Source organism: Chinchilla lanigera, unplaced genomic scaffold (genome assembly GCF_000276665.1).
Source record: "Chinchilla lanigera isolate Chin_1 unplaced genomic scaffold, ChiLan1.0 scaffold00001, whole genome shotgun sequence".
NCBI lineage: Eukaryota > Metazoa > Chordata > Mammalia > Rodentia > Chinchillidae > Chinchilla > Chinchilla lanigera.
The window spans coordinates 33,334,277-33,348,103 of record NW_004955402.1 but is presented as its reverse complement, the minus strand read 5'-3'; the positions used below and the strand labels follow the sequence as shown (position 1 = coordinate 33,348,103).

At 47.3% G+C, this 13,827-nt stretch overlaps 1 protein-coding gene across 4 annotated transcripts in view; it reads left to right on the top strand.

Annotated features, from left to right (window-relative positions):
• Zbtb7c (zinc finger and BTB domain containing 7C) overlaps positions 1-13,827 on the top strand; it is a 93,515-nt gene that overhangs the window by 41,798 nt on the left and 37,890 nt on the right. Inside the window, exons 2-3 of one of the 4 annotated variants that reach the window (XM_005372894.2) lie at positions 4,902-5,071; positions 5,667-5,721. The exons of 2 other annotated variants lie outside the window; for them this stretch is intronic. In XM_005372894.2, coding sequence (XP_005372951.2) covers positions 4,978-5,071; positions 5,667-5,721 — 149 coding nt within the window. In that variant the 5' untranslated portion in view covers positions 4,902-4,977. Of the gene's footprint in view, positions 1-4,901; positions 5,072-5,666; positions 5,722-9,477; positions 11,489-13,827 lie in introns of those variants that run through there. One more of the 4 variants, XM_005372897.2, reaches the window with a different exon arrangement.

Sequence of the window (13,827 nt, the reverse complement as noted above, 5' to 3'; positions counted from 1 at the left end):
CCTATTGGACAGTGAGATTAAAGGGAACCCTAAACCTTAATTTTATGCTTTTATTGTAACCACTCTGCTTTCCTAACCCTGTTTATCACTGTGACTACTGCATGCCTGTGGTTTCATCAACTTTGATTGAAGGTGGATAGTCAGAGTAAAATCTTGATGAGGAGATGTTGATGATGCCAGTCACTCATACTGATGTATTGCCTGCATACTTCTTGAAATCCTTATAACTCTGCTGCATTAGTCTTTTTGAAAAGTAGATGGCAGCTCTAAAACATGCAATTAATATTGAAGTAGAATAAGGGGAGGAAAGCTAAATAGCTGGATGTTGGAAACAATGTAAAAGGCCATCAACAGATGAATGGATAAAGGAAATGTGCTATTTATGCACAATAGAATACTACTCTGCCATAAAGATAAACTTAAGGCGTTTGTAGGCAAATTGATGAAACTTGAGAACATAATGTTAAGTGAAAAAGCCAGACACACAAGTTTAAATATTGCATGGTTTCTCTTATATGAGAATGTCTTCATTACTTTTCTCTCATTGCTGAGACAAAATACCTGATGCCCAAATTAAGGATTTAGGAAAGGTTTATTTAGCTCACAGTTTGTGGAGGGTTCAGCCCATAATCAGCTGGCTCCAAGGCAGAGTGGCACATGGCAGAGGGCAAGAGTTCATGGCTCAGAAAATAACAAAAGCAACAGGAGCAAAAGAGAGGAACAGCAAGGAAGCCTCTTTCTCTCCCTTACATTGTACGCAAACTACCTGCCCCAGGGCAGGTGTAGCACTCACACCCACAATTCCAACACTGGACCATGAATCAATCATAAACTCTAGAAGCTGGCCCCAAGACTGCAGGAGGCTTTGGGGGGACATCCAGACACAAACCACAACAGAGAAATATATACATGTAGATTTTTCGTATATATGTGTATGGGGAAGAACAGAGAGCAAAATGTAAAATAACTAGGAAGTAGGGAGAAGTTCAAATAATTTCCCAAATTATCTATTCCATTATTTCAAAAATATTTTATGATATGTGTTACTTTGTTTCATTTACACTGCTAAGTTTCTCTTTGTTCATTGAAAAGAAAGTTTTGTCCTTTTATTATCCTTTTATTGTTTCTCCTTTTTTGTATATAACTTGTTCTCTGAGTAGCATTTTGGCTTTTCTTTTAAGATTAAGATACGTGGTGTATTAACTATTGTTATTCTCTAATCATTTTGTTATGAAATTTTGTTTTATTTTTGCATAGTAATAAGAACAGTGCTTTTTAAATTTTTGAAAGCTAAAGCCATGGTGGAACAAATAAGAAAAATCTGGGAGAATGGTTCCTTTGGGCTCTCAGTCCCAGTCCTGTGTGAGCAAGTACCAGGGTCATAGCTCTGGTCCCTTTGAATCAAATCTGAGCAGAGAGAGACCCATGGGAATAAAAACAGAGTTTGTTGTGAATGCAGAAGACCTGTGAGCTCCCCATTCTGCAACTAGCAGGAAGCATGCATAAGGTAGCACTGTATTCAAGTCTTTGGCTTTGCAGATTCTCTTTCCCCATAGAAAATCCAGTGTCATGTTTTTCACATGAACAAACCAGAGCTTTTGTACCTCTTGCTTTTGTTCATAGAACTCAGGTGCTCTCCTTGCTCTTGGACCTCATTGGTGCTTCTTCCAGCCCCAGAATCCAGTGGACCCTCAGCAGCCAAGAGGACAGGTTGAGAAGCCAGCACTGGGTGACTCAGGGTTGGTCCCAAGCTCTACCCTTAGCTATTTACACAGTCCTGGACACATAGTTTCACATTACCAATGCCCAGTGTTCTCACCTGGAAAATGGGGATAATTACAGTTGCTTCTTGGAATCACTGGGAGGAGTTACTGAGAAAAGATATGTTAGCACAGGCCTCAAGTGGAGTAACCCGACACATGATATCTATTATTTTTATTTGCAAAATGGGGATAACAAAATTAAATGATAACTTTAAAGCATAAAACATACAGTTTAGAGCATGAAACAAGATGGGACATGGAGTGCATACTTCAAAACCTATTGCATATCATATATTCATTCATTTAACAAACAGTACTAAGACTGCTCAGGCTGCTGCAGAAAGATGAGAGATGCCCAAGATGGAACCCTTAGAATCCAGTGAGGGGGATTAAAATTTTGTTCAAATGTGTCTCCAAGGCAGCAAAAAGGGAAAGACGACTTCTCATGGAGCAGCAAGCCTTTCTGTGCCAGATCTACATGAACCTTGACATAGAGTTCTGTTGTGGTAAATGGGAGTGGATTCTGGAGGAGGTGAGGGCAAGAGGGCATTTCAGGCAATGGAAGAACTCACATGACCAGCAGGACCAGGCACAGCATGCTGGGAAAATACAGATCAATCCAGGTTGTAGAACACTGGGTGTAGCCCCATTGGACAATAGATAGGAATGTAGGCTCTGGAGGTTACCATTGTTTACCACCACCTAGCTCTGTGATGTTAGGCACAGTTCTTAACTTCTCTGTCCCTTAATGTCCTTGTTCTTAAAATGGAGATAATCATAGCAGCTACCTCTGAGATTGTTTCGAGAGTTAAATGAGGTAGTATATGCAGAACCTTTGGAATGGGGAGGGCAGGGTCTAAGAGACAAGCAAGCACTCACTATGGTTACCAGATGGGGAACAGCAGTGGTAGAAAGAAAAGCCCAGGAAGCCGGGGGTGGCCATGGATGACAGGCTAAGGAATTGTTCTTCCTGTCATGGGTAGGGACCCACTGAAGGTGCCTGAGCAAGAGAGTAGTGTGATCTAAGTTGTTTGCTAAGGGTGAATCAGCTGGCAATGTTCAGAGGAGCCGGGTACAGGGAGAAAGGGGGTGGCGCAAGGCCTGGCAGGCATCAGCACGGATCTGGAGAAGACCTAGAGAAGGAGGCAGAGCCCTGCAGAGGCCTGCAGACCAGCTTCTCCAGATCTGCTGCTAGAGATGAGCTGGGTGCCTGGCCAGGCAGGAGGGGCCCCGCAGAGTCCCAGAGTCTGTCTGTGAGCACCGGGGTATACAGAGAGCCCAAGCCTGTTTTGTGCGAGCAGCACTCAGTTGTCCTGTGAAGATTTTTACTGTTGGTGGGCAGTAATGGCTGATGTTTGCTGAGCACTTCCTGCCAGGCAGGTACTGTTCTAAGAACTCACACCATTGACTAGACCTTTCCCTCCCTCCTCACCCTTCTTTCTCCAGCACATTCCATCTCAACCTCTGAAGCCCACTCTTGGGAAAGACCCCAGGGTCCTTGAAAACAAAGACTGTGTCTCATTGCCCTTTTACATCCCCACTCCCCCACACCCCATAAGGCCCAGGAGAAGACTGAGCATGAGGATGGCCCTTGAGTTCAGCTGAGTTGATTTGAATGAACTCATCCATTCTAAGACGCAATTGACTGATAAGGTTTAATGACACCACTCCCGGGGCTGGGCGCTTTAACTAACATAGGTTAAAGTACAGGTTTGGCTTACACAAAGAAAGGAAGGTTTCCTGCGGAGTTAAACGTCAGTCAGCTAGGAAGGAAAGAGATTAGGGTGACAGAGACCTTCCCTGGCCCCAGAGGTGGAACCCCCACACAGGCAGCCACAGGTTCTCCCTGTACCCTGGCAGCTATTTAGACAGCATAATTCTCAGGCCTGAGTGTGTAGGACCCATGCTGGCTCAGAGGAGGCCAGGAAGTATGTGGGAGGGGTCAGCTCTGAGAGGGCAGTGGGGAGCCTTACTGACCATTGTGTCTAGAGATGCTCAGGCTGTGAGACCTGGGGTGAGAAGGTATGGGCCTGACTCCCTCAGTCCTCCGTGGCTCACAGCCACACATGGGCGGTAGGCATGTGTTGAAGCCCAGAGTGAACTACAGATTTGCCCCAGTGGATCCAGCAGAAGGGAGCGAGACAGCTTTGAGAGAAGCCTGTCCAGGACAGGAGAGCCACTGCCACCAGTCCTAGGAATCACCCACAACTAAAGATGGAACAGCTCCTAATGGGACCTGTGAGATAAAAGGATGTATGAAATGAGGCAGTCATCTACCTACTCATAGGAACAAGTAGATGAGACCTGAAACATGGGGGACACATCATCCAGCAGCACCTCCTTCCCTGCTGGCTCCGACCTCGGCACCCCAGCTAGAGGTAGTATATGCAGAACCCTTCCTACCACTGTCTTGCTCAGTCGCCTTAAATGGGTCCCTACCCATGATAGGAAGGACAATTCCTTAGCCTGTCATTCATGGCCACCCCGGGCTTCCTGGGCTTTTCTTTCTGCCCTGCTGTTCCCCATCTGGTAACCACAGTGAGTGCTTGCTTAGCTCTTAGACCCTTCCCTCCCCATTCCAAGAGTTCTGCATATACTACTTCTAGCTGGGGTGCAGAGGTCAGAGCCAGCAGAAGTAGTATATGCAGAACCTCTTCCTCTTGCCTCTTTCCCCAGCACCTTTCACTTTCCCCCTGGTCCTGCCTCTCCAGCGCCATCCTTCAGAACAGTGGGACTTCCACCCAGGGGCAGTGAACAAGGAAGCCAGGTGCAGAAGAGACCTCACACTCACAGAAGGTTCCAGAAACTCCTTGGGTATAGAGACTTTGCACAGCCAGTTGGCAGGAAGGGAGCAGGAGGCCATCCCTGTAATGACCCTGGAGAGACTGCCTCAGGTTATGCTTAAAGGTCTGCTTCAGCCAACATGACCCACTGCAGGCTGTGTGAGATTTGGGGTCCCCACTATTTACCCACAGCAGGGCTGCCTTTCTCTATGATAAGATAAGAAGGAAAAATAAGGTCCTAATATGGGTCATTAAAATAAGGCTCTTTATAACCTCCTCATCAGAAGAAACAAAAGGATTTCCTTACAGAGGCAACATTTGCAGACGGAAAATTCTTTAATTTTGTGTTTTTCAGGGCTCTGAATTGTTTTTGTGACTCAGTGGGCAGTAAAGACCTGTTACGATGAATCCAGTCATAGAGAGAGATTTCCATGTCTGAAGAAATGGCCTACAGAACAAGACCTGTTGTAGGGTCAGAGACAAAAATCTGCAGCAGGCTGCTCTGTCCCTCTTCCTGGCACTCACGTATCCTTCAGGGGAGGGAAGTGTCTTTGCTTGGCCCCCTTCCTCTGTGGTGGTGCCGGGAGTGTGGGGCCCAGGCATAGGGGCTACAATGAGAAGACGGGGGAAGACAGCAGGAGGAGAGCTGGTCTGCAGCAGAGAGGATTATAGAACTTTAGTCAGCATCAGTAGCAGCTCCTCCTCTGTGAGCTGTGAAGAGCAGCTTAGAAGCCAATCATTTAAGGCAATGTTTTTCAAAATATAAATGGTGCCCTACTGTAGGCTGCATGATCATCCTTGTAGGTCACACCACCAGCTTAAAAAGATAAAGAAGAAATTAGAATAGAAGAGAAAATATTACAGTGCATCATATGCAGTTAGAATAAAGTTGTTCAGTGAAACTTATTTCAGATTTACTCACAGAAATTAATATCTTGGTTGTGAAGAAAAATGTTACAATGGGTTACAATTGGAAAAATCTTGAGAAACACTGCTTTTGTCTACCAAGGCCTGCATTTTCATTTTAGAAACGTTGGTGTTCAGGGAGAAAAAAGACTTTAAAAGTTTGTGAAATTCAAATCCAGAGCACTAGGCCTGACATTTCCTCAGCAGTTTCCAGCACCAGGGCCTTTCTGCAGGAGGGGCAGTAGAAAATGTGTATCAGCCAGCTCTGGGTGAGTAAATTAGCTCCCTGTGCCTCTGTTTTCTCATCTATAAAATGGGCCCATACCCACCTAGCAGTTTCATTGTGAGAATACTGAGCTATATAATACCCTGACATCTCTTCCCCACTCCTGAGGGACAGCTGAGTCTTTATGACAGCCTCACTCTGCTGCCATAAGAGCCCTGTAGACCCTGCACAGCTGTCCAGTGGCCCATGGATGAGCTTTCTTACCACCAGGGTGCCCTTGTTTGGTCTGCTTGGAGGAGAGTCACAGCCCCTTCTCTCAGCCCCATGTGCAAGAGACAATGGGGGACCACATCGTGCCCTACAAAGTGCAATAATTGGTGCCAAGAGAGCCCAGTAGTACAGCTGGTCTATCAAAGGCCACTTTGGCGTAAGCATGGGTCCTGGTAGGAGTCTGGCTGCCTTCTCTTCGTGGGCCCAGCCCACTTCCCTCTGCTTGGGTTGACGTAGCCAAGAAAAAATCGTTAGGAAATGGAGCAGCAAGAAACATACACAAAGAGACGAGCCCAATTCCTTTGAGCCTATTTACCCTTACCCTTCTGCCGCAGGATTCTTGGATCCTCTGAGGTGAGGTAACTGGCACCTCTATCTTCAGAGTGAGTAATACTTTAAAAACTAGGTGCAAATATTCACTTTCTTTCCCTCACTCTGCACATATCTGGTGCCTGCTGTGTTCAAGAGACACTTGCTGAGCATCAGTGAGTACAGTGAGTAATGATCTATCTATGGTTGAATTTTTAAAAACCGCTGATGCTTGGGCGTCTGTGACCCTTAGCGGAGCGGATATTCTACCAGGCCTCAGTTTCCCTACCTGTAAAACTGGGATAACCTTTAAGTTCATTCCAGTGCTAAAAGCTCTGTAATTGCTCCAGCAAGTCCATTCCTGGGCCTATAACCAAAAGAAATGAAAATAGATACCCAAATTCTAGTACACAAGTGTTAATAGCAACACCGTTTACAGCAGCCAGAAGGTGGAAACAGCCCAAACACGCACCCACAGATGAATGAGTAACGAATTGGGATGTAACCCATATATTGGAATATTGCTCAGCCACAAAGGGATGAGATTCTACTACATGCTACAATGTAGACAAACGTCAAAAACGTTAAGGTGAAGAAAATAGACACAAAAGGTCATGGGCTGTATGATTCTATTTATATAAAATGGGTAAATCCATAGAAACCAAAGGCAGGCAGTCGGGGTGGGGAGACTGGGTGAAATGTAACTGCTTTAAAAATGGGATCCCCTTCTGCTGGGAGGAAAGTGTTTTAGAACTAGATAGAGGTGAATGAAGTGAATGCCATTGAATTCATTTAAAGTGGTTAATTTTGTCAAACGAATTTCACCTAAATCGAAAAACAACTCTGTAACCCCTTAGAACTATTGCAGAAGTGCAGCGTGTGTCTCCCATGCCATCTGCCCTGGGGCGAATGAGAAGCGCAAGGAAGTGACACGCAAGGGTTCTGTGGCTCTCTCCGCTGTTCTGGTGTGAGAATGCTGGTTCTCCTGTACTTCCAGCTGGTCTGGAGCGGCACTCACCACAATTCGGGAAGTCCCTGGGCATCCTGTGTGTGTCCTGGGTATACTTTCTCACCCCGTTTCTCTGTCACTCATTCACTCAACAAGTTGTCCCAAGCATCTACTCCATGCCAGCCTCAGACTGGCTGTCAGGTCGGAAGTAGCCTTTGGTTTTGTGTGTCTGCTGCAGGGCTTGTCAATGAGTGGTAGGGAGTTTGGGTGAGACTACTGGGGGTTCCATAGGAGAATCTCCAGTAAAGTGTTTTCAGGTATCACCCCATCACCATTCCCACCCAGAGTTTCCTTTATGGGGGTATGTGGTAAGACCACATCTTAAGAATACACCTACCTCTCTCCATAAATATGCACTTGTATGTGTTAGTAAAATAACAAATTTTAGCAAATTTCACGTACATCATTATCATTAACTATTGTCATGAGCCTGTTTACTAGGGCTCCGGACATTCATTTTGTAACTGAAAGTTTATACCCGTTGGCCACCATCTCTCAATTCCCCACACCCCTTTGGTCTTTTTGACTTTTGAGAAATAAGCCTGAATTGCCTTTTTAATAAGTAAGAGCAAGAGCCAAGGATGTAGCTCGGCGGCACAGCGCCTGCCTGCAAGCACAAGGTCCTGAGTTTGATTCCAGGTGCAACAAAAAACTTACAAGAAGAATTTGAGAAAGAGAATAAGTAAAAGCAGTAGAGAGTGAAATGTTTCATTAACGATACATTATAAGTGTCTTTCTCTGCTGGCCCTATTGCCTTTGCTGGAATGGAACTTAGGTGCCATCTTGGCTGAATCAGACTGCGCAGGAGGTTAAGGGGAAAGGTCCAAGTGAGGTTGGTGCTTAGCTGAAGCTTCTTCCAGACTTAATTAGATTAATTAGAAAAGTGAGAGTGGCCAGGGCTCTGGTTGGGGCTGTAGGGGCTGTGTGCTCCTGCGATCCATAGGTTCTTAGCAGAACTGTGCATCTGGGAACATGGGACTCTGACATGCAAATCCAGAAGGCTCCTATGGAACCATCAAAGTAGCTGTTCCAGTGGCTCAGTGGATTGCAGAGGATGCAAATCCATCAGGAACCAGCCTCCTGCTAAGCCCAGGGCCCCACACTCTGCCTTCTGCCTAGGGGTTCATGTGTCTTCTCTGCTTTAGAATCAGTTGTTCAGACAACCAGTCGACTATGGTCATCATGGCGGGCAAGGTGCTTGAAAAGCAGGGAGCATTTGGGGTCAGTACTCTAGATCTAGCTTGAATATAGAAAAACTGGCCCTTTCTCATGTCCTCTGCTGTCAGGTCACCCTCCCCATTTGACTTGGGTCTTATCACAGCCACCTTTCAGCACCCCTCTCCCTTGTGGGGAACTCTGCCCACCAGCCCTCCTCTGAGCACCCAGATACTTTCTAATTTTCCTCTTCAGGCCCTTATCACCTCGAACTTTATGGTTATTTGTAAAGAGCTTGTTGCAGGTACTAGATAGTAATTCCTCTGGTCGCTCATTGATCCTCTCATCTCTTTCACATTTGTTTTAAAATGTGAAATTTAAATTAAATCAGGCCAAAGAAGTGTAAAGGACTTCAGAAGGACATAGAAACCATTCATTTAGTGGGGTGCCCTGTCATGACCCCTTTGGGGTCAAGAAGCACATTTACTTTTCACTCCTTGCCCTGGCCTGTTCCCCAAAGGAACTAGCCAGCATGGGCTGAATTTGCCTGAGCAGGCATGGGTGGGGGGGTGAGAGTGCATTTCTGGCCCTACATGCCAGATGTCCTCTTTGGGGCACATGATGGAGTATGTGTTCAGTCTGGAGAGAGCTGCAGCTTCCAGAGAGAGCAGACACTGGGAGGATGGGGAGTTTTCAACAGCAGTGCTCCCGATTTCTGTGGGTGCTGAGAAATGGCAGAACAGGTGGGGTCCCTCAAAGCCCTCTGTTTAATGGGGCCATTCTCCCATGCAGGTGTCCAGACACAGAGAGGACAAAATGAAAGTTGGGAAAAGACAGAAAGGCATCCTCTGGGCAGGCATGGTAGCACACACCTGTAATCCCAGCACTCAGGAGGCTGAGGCAGGAGCATTGCCACAAGTTCAAGGCCACCCAGGACTATATAGCAAGATCCTGTCTCAAAAAAAAAAAAAAAAAAAAAGAAAGGAAGGAAAGAAGGAAGAAAGGACAGAGAGGAAGAAAGGAAGAAAGGAGAAAGAAAGAAAGAAAGAAAGAAAGAAAGAAAGAAAGAAAGAAAGAAAGAAAGAAAGAAAGAAAAAAGGAAGGTAGACAGGCATCCTCTGCTCCCCCGACCCCCACCAGGAAGCACAGCCTGGTGATTCTTTCATGCTGTCCCAAAGCTGTGGGTGAAGCCCTTGCATGCTATCTGGGGAGCAGGGGGTAGGATGTGGGGTAAATCAAGCCAGAACTGCACAATTGCTGAGCCCATGATGTCGCTGAGCCTACAGTGGAGGAAGAGGGCATCAGAAGATCCCTCCGAGGTTCTAGCGTGTTCTCCCTCTGTGGACTGGCTGCTGCCACCTCATCTTGCTTCTCCTTCTTGGGCACAAGACTAGAGGAGCCTCCGTGGGCAGAATGGCAAGGAGCTGCAGCTAACCCTGGGGAGCCCCTGTGGAATCTTGTGTCCTTATGTGTCCCAGTGGAGCAACGTGCTTGACAGGGGTGAGAATGACTAAAAGCATTTTCTAGAAGGAAGCAAAGTCTGTGGAGCAGGGTGTCCAGAGTGCCCCCTGTGGCAGCTGTCATGCAGCAACGTGCAGTGCACAAGGTATCTCCTCCTGACCAGGCCATGGCTCTGCAAGGTGGGAGGGGCAAGGTGGAGAAGGCACAGAGGCCCGGATACTGGGGACATTACCAAACACTTCCTTCCCTGCCCTCCTGCCTTGTGCCACCACCTCTCTGAGCATTTTGATAGGTGACCTATTTTAATGCTGGCAAGGATGTGAGTTTAATTAACTAGAAGGGCCGAAGGGTCCAAGGAAATCTGAAAATTTAAAAAAAAAAGTGCCAATATGTTAATAACTATGTGACCTATCAGAATAACATCACTGGATGCAAAGGACTTTCATAGCAGGAGGCCCAGGTTTTAGGTCCTTTGAGCCAGGCCTCCTTGATAGCGGTTCTCCCCTGTAGATTTCCCAGGCTACAGGGTTTGCAGGCCTTCCAGATAAACACTGCTAAGATTCTGTTTGTGCTTGGCCCTAGAAAGCATCTTGGAGAAAATGACTTTACTCTTCCCTCTTTTCCATGTTGGTAAGGGTTGTAGGGGGTGGGAGAATTGGGTCACTCTGTCCCAAACCAGTACAGAGTCTGCATGCAGGGCCACAGGGTGCTGGGTGATCTAAGCTGCTCTGTTCTCTCTGAGCCTCCCGTGGTGCCCATACATGGTCCTCATCCATTCACACAGCAGGCACCTACCGAGCCCCTAGTATGTATCGGGCCACTGCTGGAGGGCCAGAGATGAGGCCGGGCTCCTGCGAGCGGATATCTAGGGAGCGTGTCACAGGTAGGATAAAGGAGCCTCTCAGGGATGACTGAATATCTGGCAGAGGGTGATCTTGGAGCAGGCCATGTGAAGGATGATTACCCAGCTCGGGCCTGAGAGTCAGGAAAAGGCCTTCAGCCTATGGAGCTTCTATTATAGCTGGAGACTAAAGGAGACAAAGCAGAGTGATGAGAGCAAAGGGAGAACTGAACAGAGGGCATGGGGCAGTCCGCAGGAACGTGGCACAGAAGCCCAGGGAGCTAGGCAGGGCTGAAACGCCCACACAGACCCTCTCCTGCCAGCTTGCTGCATGACCTGGCTCTTGAAGAGAGGGGGTGGGGAGCAGGGCGGAGACCAGCTGGCCAGCCAGCCAGGGCTAGCCTTGCGTAAAAGCAACAGTGAGGTTTCCTAGGGTGGGGAGAGGGAGGGAGGAAGGCAGGGAGAGGAACAGGCCTTCTCCATGTTCAAACTCAGGGCCCAGCGAGCAGCCTGCTAGGAACCTGTCTGTACCTGCTCCAGCCCTATGCCTCTCCCAGCTCAAGGACTCCTCTGTTTGCATTGTTTCCTGTACCTGACACCAAGCCCAGGAATAAAGATAAACCACCCCTGCCCACTGCCGCCCGCCCGCCCCACCCGGGTGACTCAGGCTGGGTGCCTGGTGGCAGCGGTTCTGCTCAGCCTGGCCCTGCTCAGCTGCCTACATCTGTTCCTGATTTGCCATCCATGTCTGTGACCTAAAGGAAGGTGGGTTTTTCCTCTAGATTTAAAAAAAAAAAAAAAAAAAATGGTACCTTTCTCCCCCTGTGGTGTGCAGATTATTATAGTGTCTGCTGTGTCGAGGGGATAAGAAAGAAAATGAACTCGGACAAAGCCAGTTTAATTGCGATGTAGAGCTTCCCGAGGTCTCCTGTCCACTCTGGCCAGTTCTGAGCCAAACCAGTTTTCCATGGCCAAACTGGGCCTGGTTTCCACATCGGTTCCTGTCAGGAAGTTTCTCCGCCCAGTATGTGCTGTTAAATAAGATCCTTTTCATTCCTTTTCCTCTTATAAACTTCCCTTTCAGGTCATCCTGAAGGGAGAATGGGCATGTGGCCTGGAGGGGGAGGGGGAGGGGGAGACCAGGCTCCAGTCCCAGAAGGGAAGTGGCCATGGAGGGGAGGCAACTAGGTGCCTGCCAGGGTCAAACCTCTGGGGACCCAGCCCAAGGACAGAGCCCAGAATGACTTCCTCCTCTGCAGAGCAGGCCAGTTGATCCCCTCCCCCATCATGAGCATCCTTTCTCTGGTTCCCATTGGGAGGGGTTCTCAGGGGCAATAGGAAGAGCAGCCCATCCCAAAAATACCTCCCACCTTCTGCCATCCTAAAAATAGTTCTGCCACAAATGTCCCACAGAGAGCAAGGTTCTCCCTTCTCCTCTTTAGTCTTTGCCTGTTTGCCTGTTGCAAGTCCCACGCTGAGATGGGGCAGGTTCTGTTCAGCTTTGCTAAGCCCTTGGCTGATATTTCACTGAGATGGAGGCTGCCTTTCTCTTCTTCCTTCTGCTGCCTCCAGTCCTGGACGAGCAGGGTAGCACCCTGTATCCTTCATCCACTAGACTGAGTTTGCTGTGCCTGAGACTTTTGTTCACTGTTGTCTGCATACCTAGCAATGCCAGGCACATAGTGTCTGTGTCACACAGTACGTTAAGTAACTGAGGAGGTCATTTCCTTCCTGCCTCTGTGACACTGCCTTGATGCCCCAAAAGTCACCTGGATTTAGGTTGTGGCCTCGTTACACAGGAGCCTTAATGCCTTGGGTGACTTACTGCAGCTCTGTGTGCCTCTGCTGCCTCGACTGTGAAAAGAGCTCATGTTTCAGGACTCTTGCCAGGACTCAGCAAAAGCATGTACACAAAGGGCCAGGCAAGTGCCTGATATCCCTTCCCTCGGATCCCCCGGAGGGCCAGACTCCACCTCCCTGAAGCCATTGTCAATCGCTTAGCTCTCTGGCCCTTTTATATTCCAGGGGAGGGGTTTATTCAAACACATTAACCAAACTAATAAATCTGTGAAGAGCAGGAACATTTGCTAGTTTTACATAAGGTCTTTAATAATTTCTCATAAAAGGTCAAATTTAAAATCTCATTGCAGATCTGGGGTGAAATTGCTGTTTGGGTGATAGGTGGCACAACCTTTCCCCCCTTTTTAGTTTTATTCAGTTTTTAATTGATTCGTAATGATTGTGCATATGTACAAGGAACAGTGTAATGTTAAATGCAAGTACATATGAAATGATCAAATCAGGGTATTTAGTATATCCATCTCCTCCAACATTAATCATTTCTCTGTGGTAAGACATTCAAACCATCTTCTCTAGTTCTTTTGAAATATACATACAATGTAATATTAACTGTAGTTGCTCTATTGTGCAATAGAACAGATCTTTCTGACCCACCCCGTTGGTTCAATCCTGCCATCATCCTTGCCTTTCAAAGGGACAGAGAAGAGCTATCTTCTCCAGTCAGTGCCATGGGAATCTTGCACCTCAGTGGCCAGGAGCATGACCCTGACATTGGAAGGAGCAGGGTTCAGGTGATATACAAACAGCAAAGAATCTTGTTCCTGACAGTAGGGGCTTCAAGTAAAGGAACAATTAGGGAGGCCAAACTTGCTATCCAGACCACATATGCAAGCTGGGATTTCCTCAGCATGTGGGAGCCATAAGTTCTTGCAGCTTCTTGCTATATGCTTGGCCCGTCCTCTGACTGCTCACAGTGTAGGTCAGTGATGATGAACCTTTTAGAGATCGAGTGCCAAACTGCAACCCAAATCCACTTACTTATTGCAAAGTGCCAAGGTTACAATTAAACCCGAATACTGAGGTTTTAGTTTATGAAAAACAACTCATACAGAAAAACACAATAACACGAGTGCCGGGGCTAGGGATTTAGCTCAGCGGCACAGCACCTGCCTGGCAAGCACAAGATCGTGAGTTCGATTCCCGGTACTGGAAAAAAACAAACAATAACACGAGTGCCATGGGTTCGCCACCAGTAATCTAGGAAATGACATGGGAGCAAGAGAGATGAGGACCACCATAGGGCA